The sequence below is a fragment of the Chaetodon trifascialis genome, chromosome 12 (genome assembly GCF_039877785.1).
Source record: "Chaetodon trifascialis isolate fChaTrf1 chromosome 12, fChaTrf1.hap1, whole genome shotgun sequence".
In the NCBI taxonomy this organism is placed as follows: domain Eukaryota; kingdom Metazoa; phylum Chordata; class Actinopteri; order Chaetodontiformes; family Chaetodontidae; genus Chaetodon; species Chaetodon trifascialis.
In genome coordinates, this window is record NC_092067.1 from 9511874 (window position 1) to 9535187 (window position 23314).

Genomic DNA, 23314 nt, shown 5'->3' on the forward strand with positions numbered 1-23314 from the left:
GTGGAGCCTTTCAGAGGCTGAGTCACAGTTAGGGCCATCAGGGAGCGAGCACATCCAGGATTTTTACTGATCATACAGGAAAAGCTCATTAAAGTAACGGGAAAAACTCTCCAGCACTCCAGCTGCGGCAGATATGAAAAATGTTCTCCAATGTGGATTTTCAGCCTCACTTTTGTTTTTGAGACTCACATTTCTTTCCCCTTATGTAATGCTGGCTGAGAGTGGGTCTGTGGTGAATTACGGATTTTTCTGAGTGGTGTGTGTGTGTGTGCGTGTTATTTTATGTAGTAGCCTACTATTTTTACTCCAGACTTGTGTACTCGTTTTCGGCCTACAGGAAATGTTACGACCCTGTGAATCAAAATGTGCCTCTCCCTGCGTAACTCCTCCTCAGCTGGAAAACAAACACTACCCCATGAAATATGCCCTCTGATGGCCTCTGGACCTTGGTGGGGTTCAGCTCAGGGTCAGTGGTGTCAAGTCAGGGTTCACAGCCCATTATGGTCTGCTTCATCACACCACCCACCAAGCAATGCATTGGGTTTTACGCACCTCTATGAAAAAAAAAAAGTTTTTAATTACATATCAAGAGAACATAAAGCATTATAGTAAGATGACTGAAAAAAAGCTTAACCCCAGGCTTATTTTTGCTGTGCTGCAGTAAAGAAACCATTCTGCTTCCTTCATGGAACCTCCGTAGTTTCTTTATAGCTGTACGGTGACGCTTCTCTCAAGGACCTGACCACTTATTGCAAATAGTTATTTTAGAGGAGGGGAGAGTTTTGCTGGGAGAAGTAACCCCCTTAATAAAGACCTATAAGAGATAATTGTCAGATAGCAATGTCAGGCAGTTCTACTGTTGCTGCTCCACAGCTTTACCTTGAAAAACATTTCAAAAGAAATATTGCTCAATTGATAATATCTATGTTTGTGATGTCAAATGTCCTCTGTGGTTCTCTTGCATCAAGTCCATGTAGCCTTTCTTGACAGACCCTCCGGCTATCATCCAGCTGCTTTTGCACATGGTCTCTCTGTGTTTGCATGTTCAGTATAGGATGTGAGTGTCACGGACTGCCTGCAGCTATACTGCCTGAAGGCTCTGAAGTCATTAGACCCATTGAGGCTGATCTCAGTGTTTTGGAGATCTTGTCTTATTCAGTGAAGGCTCTTAGAGTGTGTCTAGTTGGCTACCAAAGTTCTGCAGTATTGCCAGTTCTCCGTTCCACTGAAGAAGACTGATTAAAAAGAGGAAGCTGAAGAAAACAGATATGTGCCAACCTGTTGTTCAGTGATATTTCATGCATAGCAAAACACGTACTGTTCCAGCCCTAAACTCTGATTGCCTGAGCCATGTTTAAAGCTGCTGTGGCAAATATATATACACCTGTTCATGCAACTGAATCTTGAATTAGAGCGCAGTGTTCACTTACTGCAGCTATGTCGGTGTAACTGTACATGTCGGGACAATGAGTCAGAAGAAATAGCAGGTCAGAAATGCTAAAGATAATTTAGAAAGCGTCTCCAATGTCCACCAAAAAGCTGTGATGGATTTATGTTTCAACTGTAAAACTTTTTCCTTACAGTGAAAACAACCCCCCCAGTGTTTCCAAGTGGTATTACTGCAGGCGTTGCTGACACAAAGACAATGGCATCGCTTTCTGTTTTCCTCAGAGCACACTGCATTCAGTCCCAAATTTCTGTGAATCAATACAACTTCAGAAATAAGAGAGAAGAAGGAAGCATGTTCGCTGAAGCTGTAAAGGGAAATTGTCATAATATTATATGGTGTAATTACATAGTTTGAGTTAGGGTGGAGGAGGAACTAGAAGAAAATGTTACGAGAAAGAGTGTGAGTTAATTCATTCATTTAGTCTATAATGGAGACATGGAAGTGGATAGAAGTTCCTCAGTATGGGTTTAGAAAAGCAGGCTTGGTTGCCATCATGTTTCTGTTTTCATATGAAGAAGTAGATCGATCGTGGGAGACAGACAGGATTGCATAGCGGAGGGGACGAACTAATCTAAATGCAGATGGTATCACTATTCTGTGGCCATGCTGTACTTCAGCATTTGCTTTATAATAAGTTAAAGAGAAAATCTTGTCTGTTGCTAATTTAAGAGACTAATTAAAATTGTTCTACATTCTTCTTTGTCTGGTTTTTGATTAGCAGCCAAATACCAACATATCATTATTATAAATATCTGAGCATTATTGAATGTCGATGTCTTGTTGTTAGTACCTGTAAAAAGCCACACAGACATGTTGCATGTGGGATGTGATTATATTGAGGTAAATGATTACAGAAGACAAACATTGTTAGTTTTTGTGCTCGCCGGCATCTGAGCCCTTTAACTGTGGTTTAATCAGTGGAGCAACACACAGAACATTTTGTTTTGAGGAAACTAGGTGATAAAATAAGTCAACAAAGGTCAACAAATCATGTGTCTCGTTGCTTACCGTGAGTCTGCGTAACTTTTGTTGAACTAGTTTGACCACAAGAAGCAAACAAAGTAACAGCATATTATCTTTATGTATTGTCAGTGTGTCTTACAGATATTGTCATTATGAGACGTGACTGAGACTTAGGGGGACCGCCCACAGGTCTGACAGCCTATTATTCTGAAACTCCAAGAGCCAGAAGAGACAGATCCATTATCTCTCTGATTGGCTGGTGTGCATTGCTTGGTTAGGGTTAGGGTTAGATGGTTGGTTAAATGGTGATGGTTAGAAACAAAAGTCTCTGTCAGAACCAGTCAGAGGCACAATAGGGGCTGGTCTTCACTGAATATGGATGGGGGAAAAAAACACAACGCAATGAATACAATATATACATACAAAATATAATAATTGGCCATCGGAACAATGGAATGGCACCATTAGTGGAACACAGACATCACACGTATCAAATGGCGCATTTCCATTACACAGTTCCAGCTCTACTCGACTTGGTTCTACTCTACTCTACTTGGTTTGGTTGAGTTTCCATTACAATTGAGTACTTCATAGTACCTCCTCAACGTAGACGGGGTCGTCATACCACGGCTACACGAAACTGCCATGACGTCAATTTGTACATGACGCAAACAGAGCTGACAAACAATGGAGGACATCGAGGCGATGTTGTATTTGCTGCTCGGTTTGTGGCTAACCCAGAAAAGTCTGGACCTCGTAGACGGACCACGGTGATATTTTACGAGCAGCCATTTCCCTCGAGTGAGAATAAAGAATAAAGTCAGCGGTTGCTGTTGCCCGGCGTTACAATGGAGGGGGCGGGATTGTTTTTCCGGTGTTGGACGTCGCAGACCAGTGACGACACTCTCCGGCCAATCAGTGGCCGACAGGCTGTTGACGTCACACATATAGTATCGCTTCTACTCGCTTGGAACCTCACCAGAGCAGGTACTAAAAATAGTATCGGGTACCAGGTACTATCCCTAATGGAAACACAAAACAACCGGGTAGAGTAGAGTCGAGTCGAGCCGCGCTAGTGGAAATGTGGCAAAAGTGTTACCTGTGTGATAAACAATAAAAGCTCATCTATGATTTGATTAAATACAACCAACTCCTAAGTTAGCAAACTGATCCAGTAAAATCAGTTTAACAGCAAGATCAGCAATTTTAAGCCATTTCAAATTAGCTAACTCAGCCACTGATGATACCCAATAGAGATATTAACTATTTACTAACATTCAAATGTGGTGAAAAAGTGACATATTCAATCTGTAATGATCTGCTTCAATTCAAAGTTCATTTCACTGTGCTCCAGGTCTCCCTGACTCATGACACATCCTGTTTCCCAATCAGTAAACTAGCTCAGAGTTGTAACAAATTGAACTGAAGTGAAGATGGGTGACTGTTTTTGCTGGTGAATCCCACTTTTCATTCGTAGAAAAGAAAGCTTTATCTCTCTGTTCAGAAGTGTCAGGCTCACTGTCATTCTAGCCCTTCTGTTGGTTGGAGGAGTAATCAGCATCATGACAGGAATAGTCAGTTACTGACAAGCTGGTAAAATTGGCCAATCCTGAGTGACACCGGTGTAAAAAGGGGAACACTTGTGTGGAAAGGTCCAAACAACAGAGTGATTCGTGTTACACAAAAGTGAAAAACAGAACGCTATTTGCATGTTGGGGTTAGACTCTGAGACGCATTTTAACCAGCACGAACGGAAAACTTAAGCCACCCCCACTTTCATTTTGACAAACACAAATATTCGCTGAAACCTACATATGCTCACACTCACTGACACACATATAAAGATATGCTCAACCCGCCCGCCTGCCTCTGTCCACATGCCATTGTCTTTATTAGGGGATACTTTTTAGCAGGGCAGATTTTCCAGCCCCTTGCGGGCGAATTGTCTAACGAGGCAGACCATTTCCAGCAAGCCCTTGGCCCCCCGCCACCCAAATGAAGACCACGTTTCTGCAGCAGCCTAAACTGTCTGTGTCTGCCGTCTAAAGGGAAGCACAGTCTGTTAGGGTGAGATTGGATCTCAGTGCACTTCAAAGATGTGTGGGCTGCGGTGCTCACATCCTGTGTGTGACTGACATCACTACCCGTATGGAGAATGACTTCAAACCCCAGGTTTTAGGTAGCAACACAGGAGCACGGCTCGCAAACCCTAGAGCCACAGCTGGGAGCAGGACACCCAGAAAGAAACCACCTGCTGCCTCTCTTTCACGTCCTTAGATGTGCAGAGACAGAATGAGTTCTTATCAGCACAGGCCTACACCCCAAACAATTCTCTGCAAGACTTGAGGTAACCTGATGGGTTATCAGCAGCCGGTATGTTTCTCATCCATCATGGGCTAATGCTCCTGGGTTCATCTTAACAGAAACTATTTCGCTCGTGTCCCACGAAGTGCTCTTGGTGATATATTAGGGGCCCAGATATTATTGATATGTTATGAATGGAAATAATCAATAATAACCGAACACTAATTCATCATGATTACAAATATTAAGTGGCCTGCACCCACTTCACACACAGCTGTGGCAGCAACACAAAGCCCTAGTAACCTAGCAACAGCTTCTCCATAACAGGATCACTTTATTTCTAGGTATGCTGGACCAGAGAGCACTGATAGTGTGTGAGGGCCTGCATGAAGTGACTCCATTATTCCTAACATGGCAGCAATATACACAGACTAATTGAACGGAATGCTCAAAATGAGACCGAATGATGCAATGTGGCCTTTTGATTAAAACAAACTCATCAAAGACAAAACATGGAACGATTAAAGCTCACAATTCCTGCAGTGACAATTAACTTCTCCTGTGTGATGAATTCAAATGGAGGGATGGAAGCAACTGATAGCGCTGTGAGAGAGTGGAGACCGAGCTGTGGCAGTGTTTGAAGAGGAGCAGTATAGGGAGGTGAGTTGTGTTTGTCTGTGTGTGTTTGCTTTGTATGTGTGCGAGAGAGACAGATTACTCGTGTGTGTTAGTAAGAAAGAAGGGTATGGGAGGATGAGGGGAAATGTAAAGGGGCAGACGGATAAGATTTAGAGCTTCCCATGTGACCCTCCTCCCCCGAGCAGCAACTACATCTGCACAATCACCCTCAGCCAGCATAGACTCTCTGTTGGCCCCAGTCACCTCCCTGAAAACACCCCAATACATTCCTTCTCCAGCTGTGGCTCCCCTCCTCTTCTTGGTTCTTCTCCTCTTCCTGCTTACTACCATGCTCTCCGACCACTCCTCCTAGCCCCCACGCTCACTCGCTCACTTGCTTAGGCCTGGGAGTGATTATCGGCCCATTGCTGGGAGGAGGAAAGGCGGAAAGGAAAGCAGGAAAAAAAAAAGAAAAGGGGAATTGTCTGGAAAACAACTGCTCTCTTACCCCTTGTTCCGATTCCAGGGGCTCAGCTTTGACTCGGACTGCAGGCATTCCGTCAAGCATTAACATCCTGTTTCTGCCTGTGAAGGGATACAGAGGAGGTGTAAGACGGGTGTTTTTAGCATGACTAAGCAGGTCCCACACTCAGTTATTCACACATGGACATCTACAATGTTGTGCACCCACTGAGAAATAAACACATTTTAAATAGACACGGATTCATGTTTCAAAACCATCAGAAGCTGACAGACAAAAGATGCACACAAACTGTGTAAACTCAGTTGGCGCACAGCGTGATTCCCTCTTCTACATAATAAAGATTTTCAATTGCCTGGTGGGCTGCTGCAGGGGCTAATAACACTTCATAACGCTGAATAAAATCCGCTTAACACTTCAATGGAATACAAATACTTGCTTTGATATACAGCTACTCAGCAGCGGTGGAGAAAGCAAGACAATCTTTGCTCTCCCACCACTGATACAATTAGACAATAACTGATACTTGGAGATCGAAAAGTGCAATTTTGACATGTTTGACACTTCCTAATATACTATTTACACTCATGTTGATATTTGTAATATCAATACAACAATGTGACACTGATGATACATGCAAACACACAAAAACACACTTCTGTACTTCTACACACACGCACATCTTTACGTTCACCCTTCGCTCTGCTGCCTCTGAGCACTGCGCCTCTGCAAAGTGGGCAACACTGCCCGGCTCCTCAGCTCCGCACTGTGGCTTTAAGAGGGATACTCAGATGGAGCCAATGACAACAATGCATGTTCCGTATCCCTCAGCTGGGGCCGACCTGAGGTAACCCTCCCTCTTATTATTTTAGCAGCAGTACATGGAGGAATGCAAGCACGGCAAATAGACTCTAAACATCTCTATTACTCTCCACTGCTGGCACCAGCAGCAGGATGTGTGGCCCAGTCCTTGCAGTGAGCAGCGCCGCAGCCATCATGACCACTCTGGTGTGGAAACAAAAAGCTCAGCCAATCACCAATGACATGATGCTCCTTCTCTGGAGCTAGTTCCCTGATCATTTAACCACACTAACCATCTCAGATCTGACACTACATGCATGTGGCTGGTCCAATAATCAAGATTTTCTTTTACTCACCAGAAAATCCACTCAAGATAGTTATCAAAAACATGTCTTGTAACAGATTTCAACGAAAAATTGCGACAGAAAAATCATTTAATGGCACGTATTGTTCCACTACCTCTTAGATTCTCAAGCGAAAGGCTAATCCTGACTGTGTTTGTGTGCAAGGGAGGTAGAGAAAGAGGGAGGATTTACTCTCTCAATCTGCAACCCCCCAGATCTCGCCTCTCAGGTCTAAGTCCCTCAGGTACCCTGGCTGTGCTGCTATTGTATTGTTGTCCAGGATGTCCTTCGGCTTCAGGTCTTGGTAGGCCCAGATAGCGTTGCCATAGTAACGGCTGGGCGGGTGGAGCTGCAGCCTCAGTCCAGCCTCAAGCCAAGAGAAGAAGAGAGAGGAGTGCACCACGAGAGGCAGAAAGTGAGGTTTGTTTTCCTCAAGATGACCATCATTCTGGCATTTTCTCCTTCTCGGAGGAAAAGGAAAGCTTTTTCACATAAGATCGCTTTTTCAAAAGGTTCTTTTGTGAGCATAAAAAAGTTTACATCATCCAAACTTATTTTCTCCCTATGGTAAATGTGCACACTCCTGTTACTGGATATCAAAAATGCAAGCACCTTTAAATTTTGCACAGCATGGCACAGCCAGAGCAACAACCTTTTCCAGTGTGCCTAGAGTCCAGTTAATCCAGTGGTTTGTGATCACCTTCCTAATGAAGTGGCCTGCAGCAGGCTATACATAGGAAATCAATACCCATTGCATGCCTCTGCTTGTGACTGTAATGATTAAACAGCTAACAGCAGTGAGAGAGACCTAATACTGAGTAATGAGCTAACAGCGGGGTGCTGTGTATTGAAGGGGTCATGTCGAAACACTTTGACCGGAGTCAACTGCCAGCTGCTTTTGTTCCTGTGAAAAGACGGTGTCAGCCAGTTAGTGCTCCAGGATCGCAAACCAGAAAGATAACAATATGAACAAAGATTGAGTTTGAAATGAGGAGAATTTGTTCAAGGTAATAAACCAATGTGTATCCAGCGTTCTCTATCACTAAATTTGGTCTGCTGGCGGCAGGCTTAGGCAACAGCAGCGCGCTGTCCATCAGCAGTATGAGGCTCTGTGTGTGGGAGATGGAGAGAGGGGGGGGGGGGTTAGAGGGAAACAGGGTAGATTAAGATCACCTTTCCATTTGCTGCACTCTGAAATGAAATGGCCATCCCAGGTGTGTGGGGGAGTTAGATGGAGAGAGGAGGGCAGTGGAGTGTTGAGGCATCTCATTTCTCTCTGCTACCCGCCCTCCTGTCCCCACCAAAATCCCTAGAATAAAAAAAGGTACAGGGAGCAGGTGAAGATTGAGGCCAGTCCCCACAGCAAAAGAAAATCTGCAAATATACATATTTTCGGTGTGTGCTGTCCCCTTCCCTTTTCTGTTTGTGCTTATTTGTGTGTCTCTTAATGCATTTCGATGTATGGACTGAAACTCCCACCACATAGCTGCGTCTATGACCTCAGGTCCACTCTCTCCAAGTTCACTGATGGCTATCAGCTCTGTGCTGATGGAGGCAATAGCAATGAGCTGGAGTGGAAAAATGAAGCCCGGGCAAACCAACCCTGAACAAACTAGCTGGATCAATTAGAGGTGACAAACATCTCTAGATAGCCTCAGACCTTCTTAGACCAAATGCTGACCTCATACACTGGTGATATCATCCATGCCTTTACACACATGTGCAGATGTCCACACACACACACACACACACACACACACACACACACACACACACACACACACACACACACACACACACCACGCAAACCCAAAACATTTCAAAAGGAAAATATGTAAAAATCAACAAGCCTACAAAACCAATCAGCGCGAGCAGGTGCCTGACTCATTCATGACATGCCTTTGAGCTTTATCTTACCTGTGCTGTGAGTTCATGCTCTCTCAGCACATGTGCAACACTGTCTCCGGGTGTTCGCTCACACAGCAACCAAGCACATTTTTTGTCAAAGTCAAAGTTAATCTTAAACAAACTCTTGAAACCAGATTTAGTAACTGGCTGTGTGTACCATCTCTGTTTTCTCTCTCATCTCTCTCTCCCATGTGCACGAACTCGCACACATCCACACGAACACCACATACCCCGAAACGCACTGTAACAGACGGCCCCGCCAATGCTTCGTTCCCATGTTGAGCGCCCAGAGCAACTGGGTGCATCTGTGTCACAGAGGCTGGACCTGCTGCCACGGGCTTGGATGGAAGAGAGATGGAAAAGGGAGAGGGGAAGGGAAGGGGGCGATGAATTATGGGAGATACATGAGGAAGCGTGAGGGAGGAAGGTGATAGCGAGAGAAGTGAGTGAGGGTGGGGGCTTGTCGAAGAGCACAGAGTTGCTGGCAGGAGCAGTGGTTAGGGAAGCAACCAAGGGGAGTTGAAGAGGTTGAGGAGGGGGGGAGGGTGTTTAGTAGGGAGGAGGAGGGGTGGGAGTCAGAGAAGCGAGAGAGGGTAGAGAGGGGATATGGACCCGAGCCAAGGCCCGGTCGAGCGCAAAGCACACGGTGCAAGAATGCCAACAGACCCCCTCCCACCCGGTCCTCTACCAAAGAGAAGAGAGGGAGAAAAAGCAAAGGGAGGGAAACAGCAAGGAAAAACATTTCAAAATGTTGCAAATCAAAAACAAACGATTGGCTAGTGCTGGATGTGAAAATGCACAAAAAGGGCAGAGCTGTAGGTGATGTGAGATGAGCGTTTCCTGTGTTGTGCCTGTGCTGTGCGCCGCTGGCCTCTGTCGCGACTCACTTCCCTCTTCTGTGCCCCTGGACACCCCAGTGTGACACGTTAGCCCGATAACCAGCCTACAACTGCTAGCTCACCAGCGCACTGCGCCGCTTCCTCTCTTTTGAGTCTCTTGGTGCAGCAACTTTTAGAAAAGCCTTGAGTTGACTATGTTGACAACACGCTCCTTAAACAGGTAACAAAGAAAACACACGCTAGAGAAAGAGACTTGGTTGAGTGACACTTCTGCAGACCCTGGGAAAAAGGGTCTAATATATGTTTGATGAAAATCATCTTGTCTGCTGGCAGTGTAGACGCAATAGAGCAACAGCTGAATCACAGCTGATTTTCGATCTCAGCCTCAGTCTGCTTCATGTTAAGCTGTGTCTGTTCATGACCTCATCTTGTTGGCCTCATTCTGGTCTTGAGAGGCTGTTCAAATGGTTCCCTGCAGAGTTACTACTTAAAGAGTAACTGCACCGAGGCAAATAACGGCGCTTGGTGTGGTCGAAGGTTCAACAGAGTTGATCCTTCAACCCACAGAGGTCAGCGCTGGCCTACAAAGCCAAAATGCATAAACATGTTTAGTCAAAACCAGAATCTGACTTTTGGACATCTTTTACTGAAAAAATATAATATAGAAATGTGTGATTTTTGGGGAAAAAAGAAAAAAGCAATATTTAGCTTTTTTGTTGGAACTGTAAAACTAAGCTAAAACCCAAAACTGCTAGCTAGCTGAGTGCAGTCACACTCAGAAATTTTTCTGACCTTTTTTCCTTTAATTAAAAAATCTATTCAACACCTTAATAATTCAGTTTGTTAAACAGAATTATATCATGATGAAAGTAACACCAGATAAACAAGTCCTGCTTAGATTCCCTTTGGATCACCATAGACTGTCCAAACGCAGTGGTGTGATAATAGTATTAAGTGATCGCTTTACAACGTGTGCACTTGTTACACTCTTTGCCTAAGTAGCTTTTAAACCTCAAACTCATTTTTTTCTAAAAAGGAGGAAGTGAAAAATGGCTGACTTAAGCTCCCACAGAGTGTTTTCTTCCTCTCTTCAGACAAAAACTTGAGATGAACTCGAAACTTCCCTAAACGTCGATACAGTTGTGCCCTCGCAATAGACGGATCAAAGTCTCTTAAAATCAGAGCAGCACAGGCTGAAGTACCCTGACTCTTAGTCTTTAAGGGTCAAACTCCAAACACATTGGCTCCTACATTTCCCACAATGCAGCCAACAATTTCTTCTGTTTCCTCTGCAGAGACTCCCTGCCTGGTAAATGTCCACATCTTTTAAAATGATGTTTTTTTGCAACTCAGGCATTGTGTTAGGAATTTGTCTCCAACCTCTGATGACATCATTTAGCATTGATTTTGTTAGACTTGACAAACAACTGTTTTCACAAGTTGAGTAGTCCTCCCCATGACGAGGTAACTGACCTTCATCAGTGGAGTTTCCCTTGAATGACTTTCTAACCCCAAACAGCACATACCAGGTAAGCAGTGTTGATGCTGTTTGTTATGGGAGTCTGTGTGTGTCTGTGTGAGTAAGGTGGGGTTGTGTGTTTTCCCTCAGACTTCACTCCTGGATGTACTGAGATGGACATAGTCTTTTTTTTTTCTAATCATTCCTGGCACTCTGTGAATGGTCTCAGAATTTCCATTTCATAAGCCGTATTTTCCTTGGCAGGAGCTGCAAGTGAAGTCTTTTGGATGCTTCTGGGACATTTTTGAACGGGGCTCAAGAGAGCAGAGTGCTGCTACCTCGCTGCTCAGAGAAGCATGGACTTCTGTAACCCCCGACGTGCACAGCAGTATCAAACCACAATTTATATGCACTACCCTTTGAAAAAAAAAACAACAAAAAAGTTCCCTTTAGGGTTAAAAACCCTTTAGAGATGCACTCAACTGATGCACTTTACCTCAAAACACCCTGCCCTTTTCCTCTGGGAATAAATCAGTTCCACAGAGGGAAAACACAGCTTTCTTCCTGAACACAGCTATTATTAGACAGAATACACTTCTCATGTGTTGGATGTTTTCATCTCTGGGACATACAGAAAAACACGGGGAGCTTATCAGGTCCCATCAATTTAAACTGAATGTCATTCTCTATCTGTGTGATAGTATCCAGACATCACTTGTTGTTGAATTTGATGTGACGTACATGAATGACCGGACTCACCACTGCACTCAGACATGCAGCCTGCAATTCAAAAACACATCTAATGGTCTTGCTTCTTGACGTAACAAAACTCAGCTGCACAATAAACACATAATAAAGGCTAATTGTATTTAAATAGCCTGCCACCAGCAACAAAATACTCATGACTTAATGGAATATGCCTTGCATGACCACTCTTAAAGCTGGCTGTGAGGGAGGATATTATCGACAAAATGCCTGTCAAAAAATGCCATGTACGGAATAAAATAAGCATTTCTAAAGCCAAAGAGACGGAGGGGAATAGGCTGAGATAGCCGCAAAGATGGAAAAGAAAACAATGTGCGCGGGGTGAATGGAGATGGCAAAGGGTGAGTATTGATCTGATTGATCTGTACGTCAGAATACAAATCGAGCTCCATTGTGGTGTAACCCATCTAAAAAAATGCACATTTGTGACCCAGTTTAGAAAAACTGACACACTGTGGGACTCTTCAAAGATGACGGACCTTTACTTTTACAGCTTTAAATGATCTGGTTTAGAGGGAACAGCAAGTTATTTAATTTTAAAATGTGCATTTTGTGCAATGCAGATGGCTTGCATGTAAGGTTAAATGAGTCTGGGTTCATGGTAATAGGCTCAGCAATGTGTGTGTGTGTGTGTGTGTGTGTGTGTGTGTGTGTGTGTGTGTGTGTGTGTGTGTGTGTGATAGAGAGAGAGAGAGAGAGAGAGAGAGAGAGAGAGAGAGAGAGAGAGAAAGAGAGAGAGAGAGAGCAGTGAACTCATGTTATTGCCTGAGCCAGGGAGCTCAGCACCTGGAGGAAACCAGCTCCATTTATAGGGAGTTGATACCCATGTAAACACACAGACAACACACACACACACACACACACACACACACACACACACACACACACAAACAACACGCATATGCACACCAGCAAGACCCACGGAAGTTCCCATATTCTGGTGGATTGCCCTTGGGTCCTTGCTATTTCTGCCAGGGGCAGGGGGATCCTGTGTCAGTAATCCTGTCGGGATGAGGGGGATGAGGTCGCCGGATACAGCTCAAGTCCACTGCCTTCACGAGCACGCGCGCGCACACACACTCACACACACACACACACACACGAAAATAATGTGTAGGAGAACTTTGCTGAGTGAACACAACATACAGCACCACAAGTGTGTCAGTATATTTACACAAGAAAGCAAATGCGCAGGTTTTAATAAAAGGTGCTCAAACAGTGAGCAGAAACAGCTAAACATACCAAACAATGAAAAAAATCTCACACGCTCTCATTGTCACACAGTTTAAAAGTCAGCCAGAACACACTCAGTTAAATATAAGCTGTCAGAAATAATACTTTAACCAGATGTCTCTAGTGTCTCTTTAAAATGTCGAATGTCAGGATAAAAGGCTCAACACCTTGCATTTCTTTATCAACCTATCTCAAATATTAGTTTTTAATAGGACAAAAGGGAAATCTTTTGCGGCTTTTTGTCTTTCTGAAAGCTCCCCACCTCCGCCAGTGAAACTGTGGGAAATGAAGAAGCTACTTATTCTGAGAGGAAACACTCAAAGCGAAAAGAAGAGCTGGTCGCTGTCTGGTTTGTCTGTCTCAGCCTGTGTGTCAAACGCACTTCTTATGAAACTGACTTCCTGAGCCCCTGCTCTGTTCTACAATCTGGCTACCACACACAAAAACCTTGTGACCTCTGCCTGCACCCACAATGAACCATATTTATCTTAGATTAGGAGACAGACACGCACACACAACTCTGTCTCTCAATATTGCTGCTGTGCTCATGAAAGAAGAATAAAGATGCCCATTCAACACAAACAGCCACCCACACACACCTACAGTGTGCGCACATACACACTTACACGCGCAATACACACACATACTCCTCCACAGTGCTCCAGAGAGAGGTAAACAGAAGAGTCTGACATCCTCTTGCATCATGTGCCTCAAATGCAGCAGAGAAAGCTAAACAAGCTGTGACCGTGACAGCGCTAAAGTGAGGTGGCATTACTCAAGTGAGCTTCGACTTAGAAGTCAAAGCAATTTGTGACACCATTCTCGACCGTTTATGTCCAATTGAAGATCATTTTGATGTAATCTTGAGAAAGAATAAGTTAAATATTCTGCGGGAGGGCTGAATTGTGCTCAACGCTAAAGGAACCACAAACAGACGCCACAAAACAGCTCCTGAAGAGCCAATACACTGAAGCCCTGAGGTTTCAACATTATCGGGTGACCTCTGTGGAATACCCTTCACGCACGCAGCATGCACACACACACACACACACAGAGTTATGTTTCCACCACTTTTAGGGACATTGCATAGATGTATATTCATTTCCTGGAAACACCATAACCATAACCACTACTTAAGTACACCTAACCCAAGTCTTCACCATAAAATCTAATGATTTACATTGTTTTGTCCCCATAAGGAGGATGAGTCCCCATAGTCTGACTGTGTAAATAGATTTATGTCCCCACAATGTGAGTAACACACATCCAAACACGCAAACAAACAAACACACACACACACACACACACACACACACACACACACACACCTCAGTAAATGCAGTAGGGTCAGTGGCTGTGCATCTAAAATAGCCTCTGACACAAAAACCTCACTTGTACCAAAGGAGGGGGAGGTGGAGCCGAGCAAACCAGGATAAACGTAAGAAGTAATCCTTGCACAACCTTTCAGGAGGATACTGCGATATTCTTTGCATGTTTATGGTGAAGTTTACACACTGCAGGACTACAGTGTACAGTATGTGTGCACAAGAGAGAAAGGGAGCTGGAGAGAAAGAGGTTAGCTCCAGTGAATCAATAAAAAATGCACTCAGTGACTCTGTTCTCGTCTCTTATTTACTCTCAGTGCACAGGTCCTAGGCTGAGGTGACCACACTGCAGTACTTCATAATCATCTCAGACTGACAGAGGTGCAACGTGGGCATAGTCCTGTACAGAATTCACGGTAAACGAAATACTGAAAAACGCTGTGATTATTTCCTTATGAATGCTTTGATGGCTACAGCGTAAGGAAACCACTAGAAAATAGAGATATGTCAACCATTGTAGACCGTCTGTGTTAAGAATACGACCCCATGAGGATATTCAGTGAAGGCAAGAGAATCGTGACACCCCGTCATTGCTCCTCTTATGCAAAGGTTATAGCTGCTCTCTATGAGCTGGAGCAGAGGGTCAGAGTGAAATCTTGCCCTCGTCTCTTGCCCTAACTGGGAGGTGGGATGCATTAGATTAGCATCCTCACAATAACCTGCATCCCTCTCACCACCACCACCACCACCAACCACCCACATACTCTCTCTTTTCCTCCCCTCCCCAAGGGATGACAGTACAGTACACTCCTGCCCTAATGGGGGGTTCTTTGAGTAGGCTACTGCCTTATATCCCTCTAGGCTCTGATGGTGTGTGTGCGCGATCCCCCTTCCCCCAACATATGCACTGTGTACATACGACTCACAATAGCTTGTCTACTGCAAGCATCACAGCACATGTGCACTCACATGCACTCTGGAAGATCGACCTAGATGTTTTACAGTAACTCTACAGCGCAAGCATGGAGAAGCACCAATACACTGACTCATCTACAGTATCTACTGTAAACAAGTCATATAGAAATAATACCAGCTCAAACACTTAAACACACACCCTGTTATTTTTTTCACTTCTCTCCCTGTGCCCTTTTTTTCTCACTCTATCTCTTGTGATGCAAACAAAGCGATGCGTGCAGGCACATATGTAAACACATAAGCACACATGCATTTCACTTAGTGTTTAATAGTCTTGCAGAGTCCTTGATGCAGAGTCACACAGCACCTACTCCGTCTAACCTCATTTTGTGCTGACACAACGCGTGGCACATGGAAACAGACAATAACGGACCAACCAAAACATTCCAACACACTGACACTTGTTACATCAAATGTGTGTGCACTTATTTTTGCTCACGAGTTTTTCCTCTTGGTTTGACCCATTCCAGCTCTGCAACACCACCCAATAAAAGCTAGCAGCTGTGCTTACCTCTATTACTCATCTACTCACCCCTTCATTTTGATTATTTTTCCGCTCTTTTTCGACTAATCCTGTGCCGTGCTGATACCTGGTTGGAGAGCAGCTACTTAGGAGGAGTTATGGTCCATGGCATGAACCTACATTTGGTTGTACAGCCAAAGAGCCTGTGGAATGCCACAGGCACCCCAAATGGATTCCACATGTTGTATGCATAATTTCCTTTCCTAACAGTTGACCTACAGTACAACTGGAAATAAAGTTCACAGGGATCCATGCAGCATCCTTATGTAGGTCTGCTGAAACCATCTGCACAGGGGCTAGAGCGATGCAGCTCCCCAAAGAGTCTGTAGAGTGAAACTCTTCCTGTAAAACGAGCTCAAATAAAGGGTCCAAAACACTCAGAAAATGCTGACTTTGAGTGCTCTTCCATCCTCTTTTCTTGGCTTCCTGCCTTTTCTCCTTCCTCCTGTTCACTGACTATATTTGGCTAAAATGAAATAAAGGGGAAACATCAGCGGAGAGAGACAGGCCTTTCATTCACACACCTTTCCATCATAGCCATGGAAACATGTCGAGCAGCCTTAAATCTGGGGGCAAGCTCTGCTAAATGAGTCACTTCCAGTAAGCAGCGAGCGTGCTACTCGAGAGTTGGTGTCATAACTGGAAAATAACTTGGATCAATGTGCTGGTCAGGCTACATGTTCCTTGTTTGATGACAGTTTTCCATCAAAAGATAAGCTCCAGTTGGGAGCGACTGAGGCTCCTCATACAAATATTCACTGGAGCAATGCAGCAAAAAGTCTAAACACTCAGGTCGATGTTTGATGAACTGCAAACACCCATGTTAGATTGTAGTTCTTTCTGTTTGTGTTCACTATTTAGACTATCAACCTCAGAGTCACTGGCTGTTGCACAATACTTTCCATGCTCTCTCACTCTCTCTCTCTCCTCACTCTCTCAGTCACAGAACACACATGCTCTAGCACTCCATGTACACCCTTAACTCAATTTTGGTAAACAAACGTGGGCCGGACACTGGGGTCAAAGGTTGAATCCACAAGAGAAATCGCAAAGGGAGAGAGAACATTTTGTCATCTTCTGACATGGTGAAATAGCAGCATGGGGAGTTCAGCTCACAGGCATCACCTATTAATATTAGTCTTATTCCATGCGCAGGAAGTTTGACGTTGAAGTTCAACTACCAACACGTGGCTTGCTGTTCAGAATGAAGCTGCAGCAAAACAACAGCAGATGTGCTGGACCTGTTTGCTTTGGGCAGGTAAATCTATCAATATAAAAAGTCACCCATTGTTTCGGGTGCAGTGTATCTCGCACATTGCACGTGCGTGCCCTTGACATGCTGGTCTATTGGCTAGCCTGCGGGTGTGTGTCATTGTGTGTGTGTGTTTCAGGGTCTTTGCGTGTGGCCGTCTCCTACAGCTGAAAATCCGGGTTTGACGCGCTGCCACCTCTAACACCAGGGGCCACAGGATATCCCACAATGCACCATGAGCATACCCAATCTCCGTAATCTGCCTCATTCCTTTCCGGCCCTGGCTTACAGTCAGGGACCCAAATGAATCCAGCAATATAGTCCACTGCAGTCAATCAATGATGATACACTCTATAACGCCCACCTGGATCAATGATACAGCGGTCAGTCAATACGCCAGCAGTTAACCCAGCTGATTAGGGGTAATACTGGGAATTTCACATCTCCCTGAATAAGACAGTGAGTGTATATGTTGTTAGGCTGCACATACTAGAGCATGCCACTTCTTCCTGAAAGATTCAATCTGTCAACACGCGCCCAATTTGTGTGTTCTGATCTGTGGCAGACAGATGATGCCGTTAGTGGGGGAATCCTGTCACGCAATTAAATGTGCTGGGCAGAGCGGTGTTGATGGACAGATAGAGTCTATCTGTTGGTGATTGGCTTTTTAATTGAGTGCCCCCACCTGCACTGATCTCTATCATAAGACCCTGGACCCTGGGTGGAGGCGGGGGTTGAATCGTTGACGGAATCAGAGAGGCAGTAGCAGCTTGATGCAGCTGTGGGTAAAACAAGTAGGGGTGCACCGCATCACACTGTTCACGTTAACGCCTGTATAGTTTGTTTATGTGCTAAAAATATCAGGAGTTCAACAGCATTGCATGTAAAGAAGCAACAAGCAAAACAATGAGACAAATTTATTTCTCTATCTCAAGCTGGAGTACCTGTTTGAGTACAAGGAGAGCCAGAGATTGTTTTTTAACAGTTGTCTAACCATCTAACCATGACTGTTTCTAACCTTGACCCAGTGGTCATTACTGAAATCATGATGCTGAGGGTCCCCTAAACTAACAAAGTAGTCATTTGAACCTAAACCTGGATCTTCCCCGCAACCTAACCAAGTTGTTTTTGTGCCTAACCAAACATTAAAGGTCGTGGCATCTAGTGGTGAGACTGCAGATTGCAGCCAAATGACCACCGTCACCTCACCCTCCACCTCAGTGGCCGCTAAAAATGCCAAAAACACGAAAAGACCTCTCTAGAGCCAGTGTTTGGTTTGTCCGTTCTGGGCTACTGTAGAAACATGGCTGACTGCCATGTTGCATCACGAGCATGAGCTCATTGTAAGGTGACAAAAACAAAAACTATTTTATTTTTGGGTGATTATACACTAATGAAAATACAACTATAAGCATTATGTTCCATTTCTGCCAACAGATCCCCTTAAATCCTACACACTGGACCTTTAACCATAGCTTTTAGGCACTGAGCAGTAATATCGTCAGCATGGACAAACAACATATACACCACCTAAACTGACATAAACAGATAATGCCAGACAGGCAAGACAGCAGCTAGAGGTGGAAATTACGAAGCACTTGAAAATATCATGTCACTTAGTTCATTCACTTATTCCAAGCTAAACAATCGCGATTGTCCAGCTGAATTTGAGTATATACATCAGCAAGTGAATGCATCACTGTTCATACAGCCCTGACGTTCAGCGCTGATTCAGACCGTCTTCAATTCAGCCGTGAGTACAGTCCGCTGCGGGTTTGAGCCGCTAGGATCAGTTCAGTACAGACCGAGCTGAAAAAAAAAATGCCCTGCAGAATTATGATATTATTTTCAGCTAATATCACCCTGTCCTAATAACAAGCTTCACTGACTTGGTCGACACCGCCAGGAAACATTTGTATGTTTTCTGTTTCGGAGCTCCAATAAGTCTTCTTGGCGTGTGTGGTAATATCAGCCTGATTATTCATGCACAGGGAGAAGGCCCCTTTGTAAATGGATTTAAGTGAGAGTTTAAATGGGCACTAATCTCACTCACTGAACATCCGTGAGCTGCAGGGGGTCTCATCCACACACACATGACCCTACCCCCTCCTTTTTTTTTTTTTTTTCCCGTGGATGAGACCCCCACATTAACACACACAAACACACACCCTACTGCTGTCACATAGTTAAAGGCAAGGCAGGGCCTCTCCACGACGTGGGGGTAAAGTCACAGAGGTCAGTGCTCAGTTTCCACATCAAACCCAGGAGCAGGGGCCAGAGTCTCATCCCCCTCCCACTCTCCTCCCTCCCTCCTGCTCTCTCTTGCTCCCCTCCCTCCCCTCCTCTGCCACTACCTCCCCCCTCCCACCCACCCACCCACCACACACCCTCCTCCTCCCCCTTGCTGGATGTACAAATGCCTTTGCTGTCAGCTCTGCCCCAGTCCCCTGTAATTGAAAATAACAGCCAAGGGCCAGCCCCCGGCCACTCTCCCCAACCTGGTGGCTCTCTGCCTCTCTGACAGCCACCCATCAATACCAATGACTATTACCCTGGAAGTGAGAGCGCTGCCGATGACATCCAAGACACCACCCCTGCAACACTCCCACACACACATCCACACACACACACAACCCCCCAGTGTCCTTCCTCCGCTACCCGAGCCTCCTAATGTTTAACCCGTTGCTAACAGCCTCGTTTCTCTGTCTCTAAGCTGCTACAGTAGGAAACGGTAGGCAAACAAGCCTGTCTCACACACACACACACACCACTGTGCTTCACACAAATGCACACCCACACACACAAACACACACACACACACACACAGCTCTCTTAAAGCATGCACAAAACTCTGACAAGCAGCAAACTTTTTTCCAGCGAGAAGTGCTGAGAGAGAGTTTGCTGCTGTGCTGTCTCACTTCACACTCTACGTATATTCTCCACCAAGACGCTCAGCCTGTATTATTCTACAGCGGGCTGATGTGTCTTGAAGTTGCTTTAGAGGTAAATAAGTGAGACGCCGGAGACTTCACAACTGGTGCCGGCACTGTACTGTAAAGTCAGGATGCTGCTCATGCCCATGGTCATTCAGTGTGTAATCACTTTTGTTCTCTCTTGTCATGACAGCTTCTGAATTTATACGGGGAATAAGTGTTGCACGTCCAGTCAGCACCATGCAGGGTCTTCTTGTTTTCCCCCCACTGACAGTCAGCAAACACAATGCCATAGGTGATCTGAGCTGTCATCTGCTTTGACAGAGAAATGACAGCTGAACGAGACGCACTCAACACAAGCACAAAGCCCAGCAACGTGACAAATGAAGCACACAGCAGCAGCCAGCAGAGGAACAGGACGAAAAAAATGCACAGACCTTGTCAGAAGCTGCAGAGCCGTGGAGACTAGGAGACTGTTTTCCTTTCCACAGTCCTCTCTGTCTCCTCTCCTCCTCTCCCTCTCCTCTCCTCTTCTCTCCTCTCACTCTGCGTGTATGTCCGTGTGTGTGCGTGTGTGTGTGTGTGTGTGTGTGTGTGAGTGAGTGAGTGAGTGAGTGTGAGTGTATGTGAGTGAGCAGCTCCCTCCCCTTCTGCCTCTCAGCTGCTCAGCTCAGGCAGTTCTCAGGAAATGAATGGGAGCGCACAGAGAACTGTTGTACTTGCAAATGACTTACCCCGAGTCACATGATCCGCTAAATGTAGGGTGGGCCGGTGGGTGGAGGCTTCATAACCAAAGGGAAGACAATATACTCTAAGCTTTAACAGCATGCATCGAATTACACGGGGCCCCTCCGGGGAGGTTTCCGACGCGTCCGCTCTCAGCCAGCCCGAACTCCCTCTCTACCCCTCCCGGAGCGCAGCGGAGAGCCCCGGGCTGGGGGTGAGCACCGGAGCACCTCCCCGTTTAAAGGGGACGGAGAGGGAAGGTGTACGGGGAAATTATTTTAACTGAGTTGGATTTTTACAACAATTTTATTTTGAAAATCAATCATTTGATTATTGTTTATTCCTCATCAGTATATATACAGAAAGCGTGTCAACAGTAAATAGGAGGTTCAATTGTTTTCACGTAATTTATTTTCATTAGAGCTGATATAAGTAATTGGTTCATCCACTGGTGGATCAGTTCTCCAAACTGGGGTTTTAGGCAGGTGGTCTGGTTTGTGTGTATACACACACACACACACACACACACACACACACACACACACACACACACACACACACACACACACACACATATAATAACAATTTTCTAGTGACCAAATGAATATTTAAGCAAGAAAATAACTGATATTAATAATTACTTAGGTATTTTAATTAACTGTCATGGTCATGGAGTCGTTGATGTTGCCTATAGATAAAATAAAAGATTTTGATTTGTAGATGAAAGATAAGTTGTTTTGATTTGTTTTACCTGTTTTAATTAACCTTTATACTATATTATATATTATTATTTTGTTGATTATCAGTACAAGTTATTTTCTTGTTTGACTGATAGATCATTTGCTCTATAAACTGTCCGGATATAGTTTGAATATTTGGCATAACTATTCAGTTTTCTTGTTTTGTTCAATGGTCCAAAACCTTAAGATATTCTGTTTACTTTTGCAGAAGTCTGATAAAAAAATAAAAATAAAAAAAAAACAGCAAATAATCTGTGAATTTTGGCCATTTTTACTTCACAAAAAAGCCAGAACAATCACTTGATTGCTGAAATTGCAGGTTGACTTTCTGCTTACTTACTACTTGATAAATTGATTTATAATTTAAGCTGATAATTGTCTGTATACCTGTGTAGGAATAATAGACCATTTCTCTCCTCTCTGTTGGCCTTTAGTCTCTGTTTCTACAGTTTAAAAAAAAAAAAAAAAAAAAAAACATTTCTGCCTGCTGTTTAAGTTACCAGCCTTGAATAACACACAGGGACATTTCCCCATAATGAGTGCTTTTAAATTCTCTTCTGTGCAGTGCCTGAGCCACTATGCCCATGTCAGTTTTCATCCTCAGTGCTTGCCGGCTTGATGAAAGGTATCTCTGTGTTATGAGAGGCTGATGCTGATGCTGCTCAGCGCCCACAGCCAGTCCCCTGAGAGCTCTAATTAAGGTAAAGGAAGCAGGACTCATCTGCATGGCTGACGGAGCTCCTACCATTCTTTATCAAGGAGCTGGAGAAGCATGATTGAGAGAGCCAGAGATGATAGAAAGAGAGACAGAAAGAAAAAAAAGACAGTAGTACAGCAAGCCTGGTCCAACTGCTACCCACTTAATATTCATTCTGTTTCACTTCAGATACTGTATGTCTTCTGTTTGCAATGAATGGAGGATAAAATGGTTGGGTGGAGACGAGAGGATGGAATGAAAGGGATGGAGGATGAGATTAATAAGGTTGGATAGGCTGGATAGCGGAATGGTTGGGTGATTGTATGCGGATGAATTAAGAAGTATATTTTGTGGCTGCCTTGATAGGAGGGGCCCTAGATGTCCAATGGGAGGAGGGGATGGCTGAATGAATGGATGAATGGATGGACAGAATAATGGAGAGGAGGGATGATCTGACCATGGTGTAAACTCTAATAGGATGTAATTGCAGGCTGCAAAACCATGCAGCTATAGAAGACTGGTTAAATCTTACTTTGGGTGTTTTTATTATCATAATTATGCAAAGATTATATCTTTAAATATGTTTTTCAAACTCCATTATACCACATACAAGTATATGAGATTTTCATCAGTTTCACCTCTTACTGAACAGGGGTGAAATAAGGCTGTGTTACACAATTTCTGTCGTCAGTAAAGCTCCAAAAAACCCTTTTGTGTGTGGTTTCCATGACACCTACTACAATACCCAGCCACCTACCAACCAATCACACCACAAGACCAGCTCTAAGAGGTTTTTTTGAGTACTGGAATGATCGGAACACAAATCCCCTCGTAACAAGATGAGACTATAAGTGATTTTTCTTAGAAAGGAGCAGATGTGAGAAGAACACATTGCAAACTGAAGAAATAACCTGTAAAAATGTGGCAAAAGAGATACACGTATAGCGAAAAAACTCAACAATGTGACATATTGCTGAC

The 23314-nt window shown here is 44.4% G+C and overlaps 1 protein-coding gene across 2 annotated transcripts in view; it reads right to left on the reverse strand.

The window, feature by feature from the left end:
* The window catches only part of klf12b (Kruppel like factor 12b), a 36482-nt gene extending 15388 nt beyond the window's left edge, over nucleotides 1–21094 (reverse strand). Inside the window, exons 1-2 of one of the 2 annotated variants that reach the window (XM_070975357.1) lie at nucleotides 20611–21094; nucleotides 5844–5920 (exon numbers count right to left, since the gene is read on the reverse strand). In XM_070975357.1, coding sequence (XP_070831458.1) covers nucleotides 5844–5909 — 66 coding nt within the window. In that variant the 5' untranslated portion in view covers nucleotides 5910–5920; nucleotides 20611–21094. The remainder of the gene's footprint in view (nucleotides 1–5843; nucleotides 5921–20610) is intronic. The other variant, XM_070975356.1, reaches the window with a different exon arrangement.
* Nucleotides 21095–23314: the final 2220 nt, after the last annotated feature.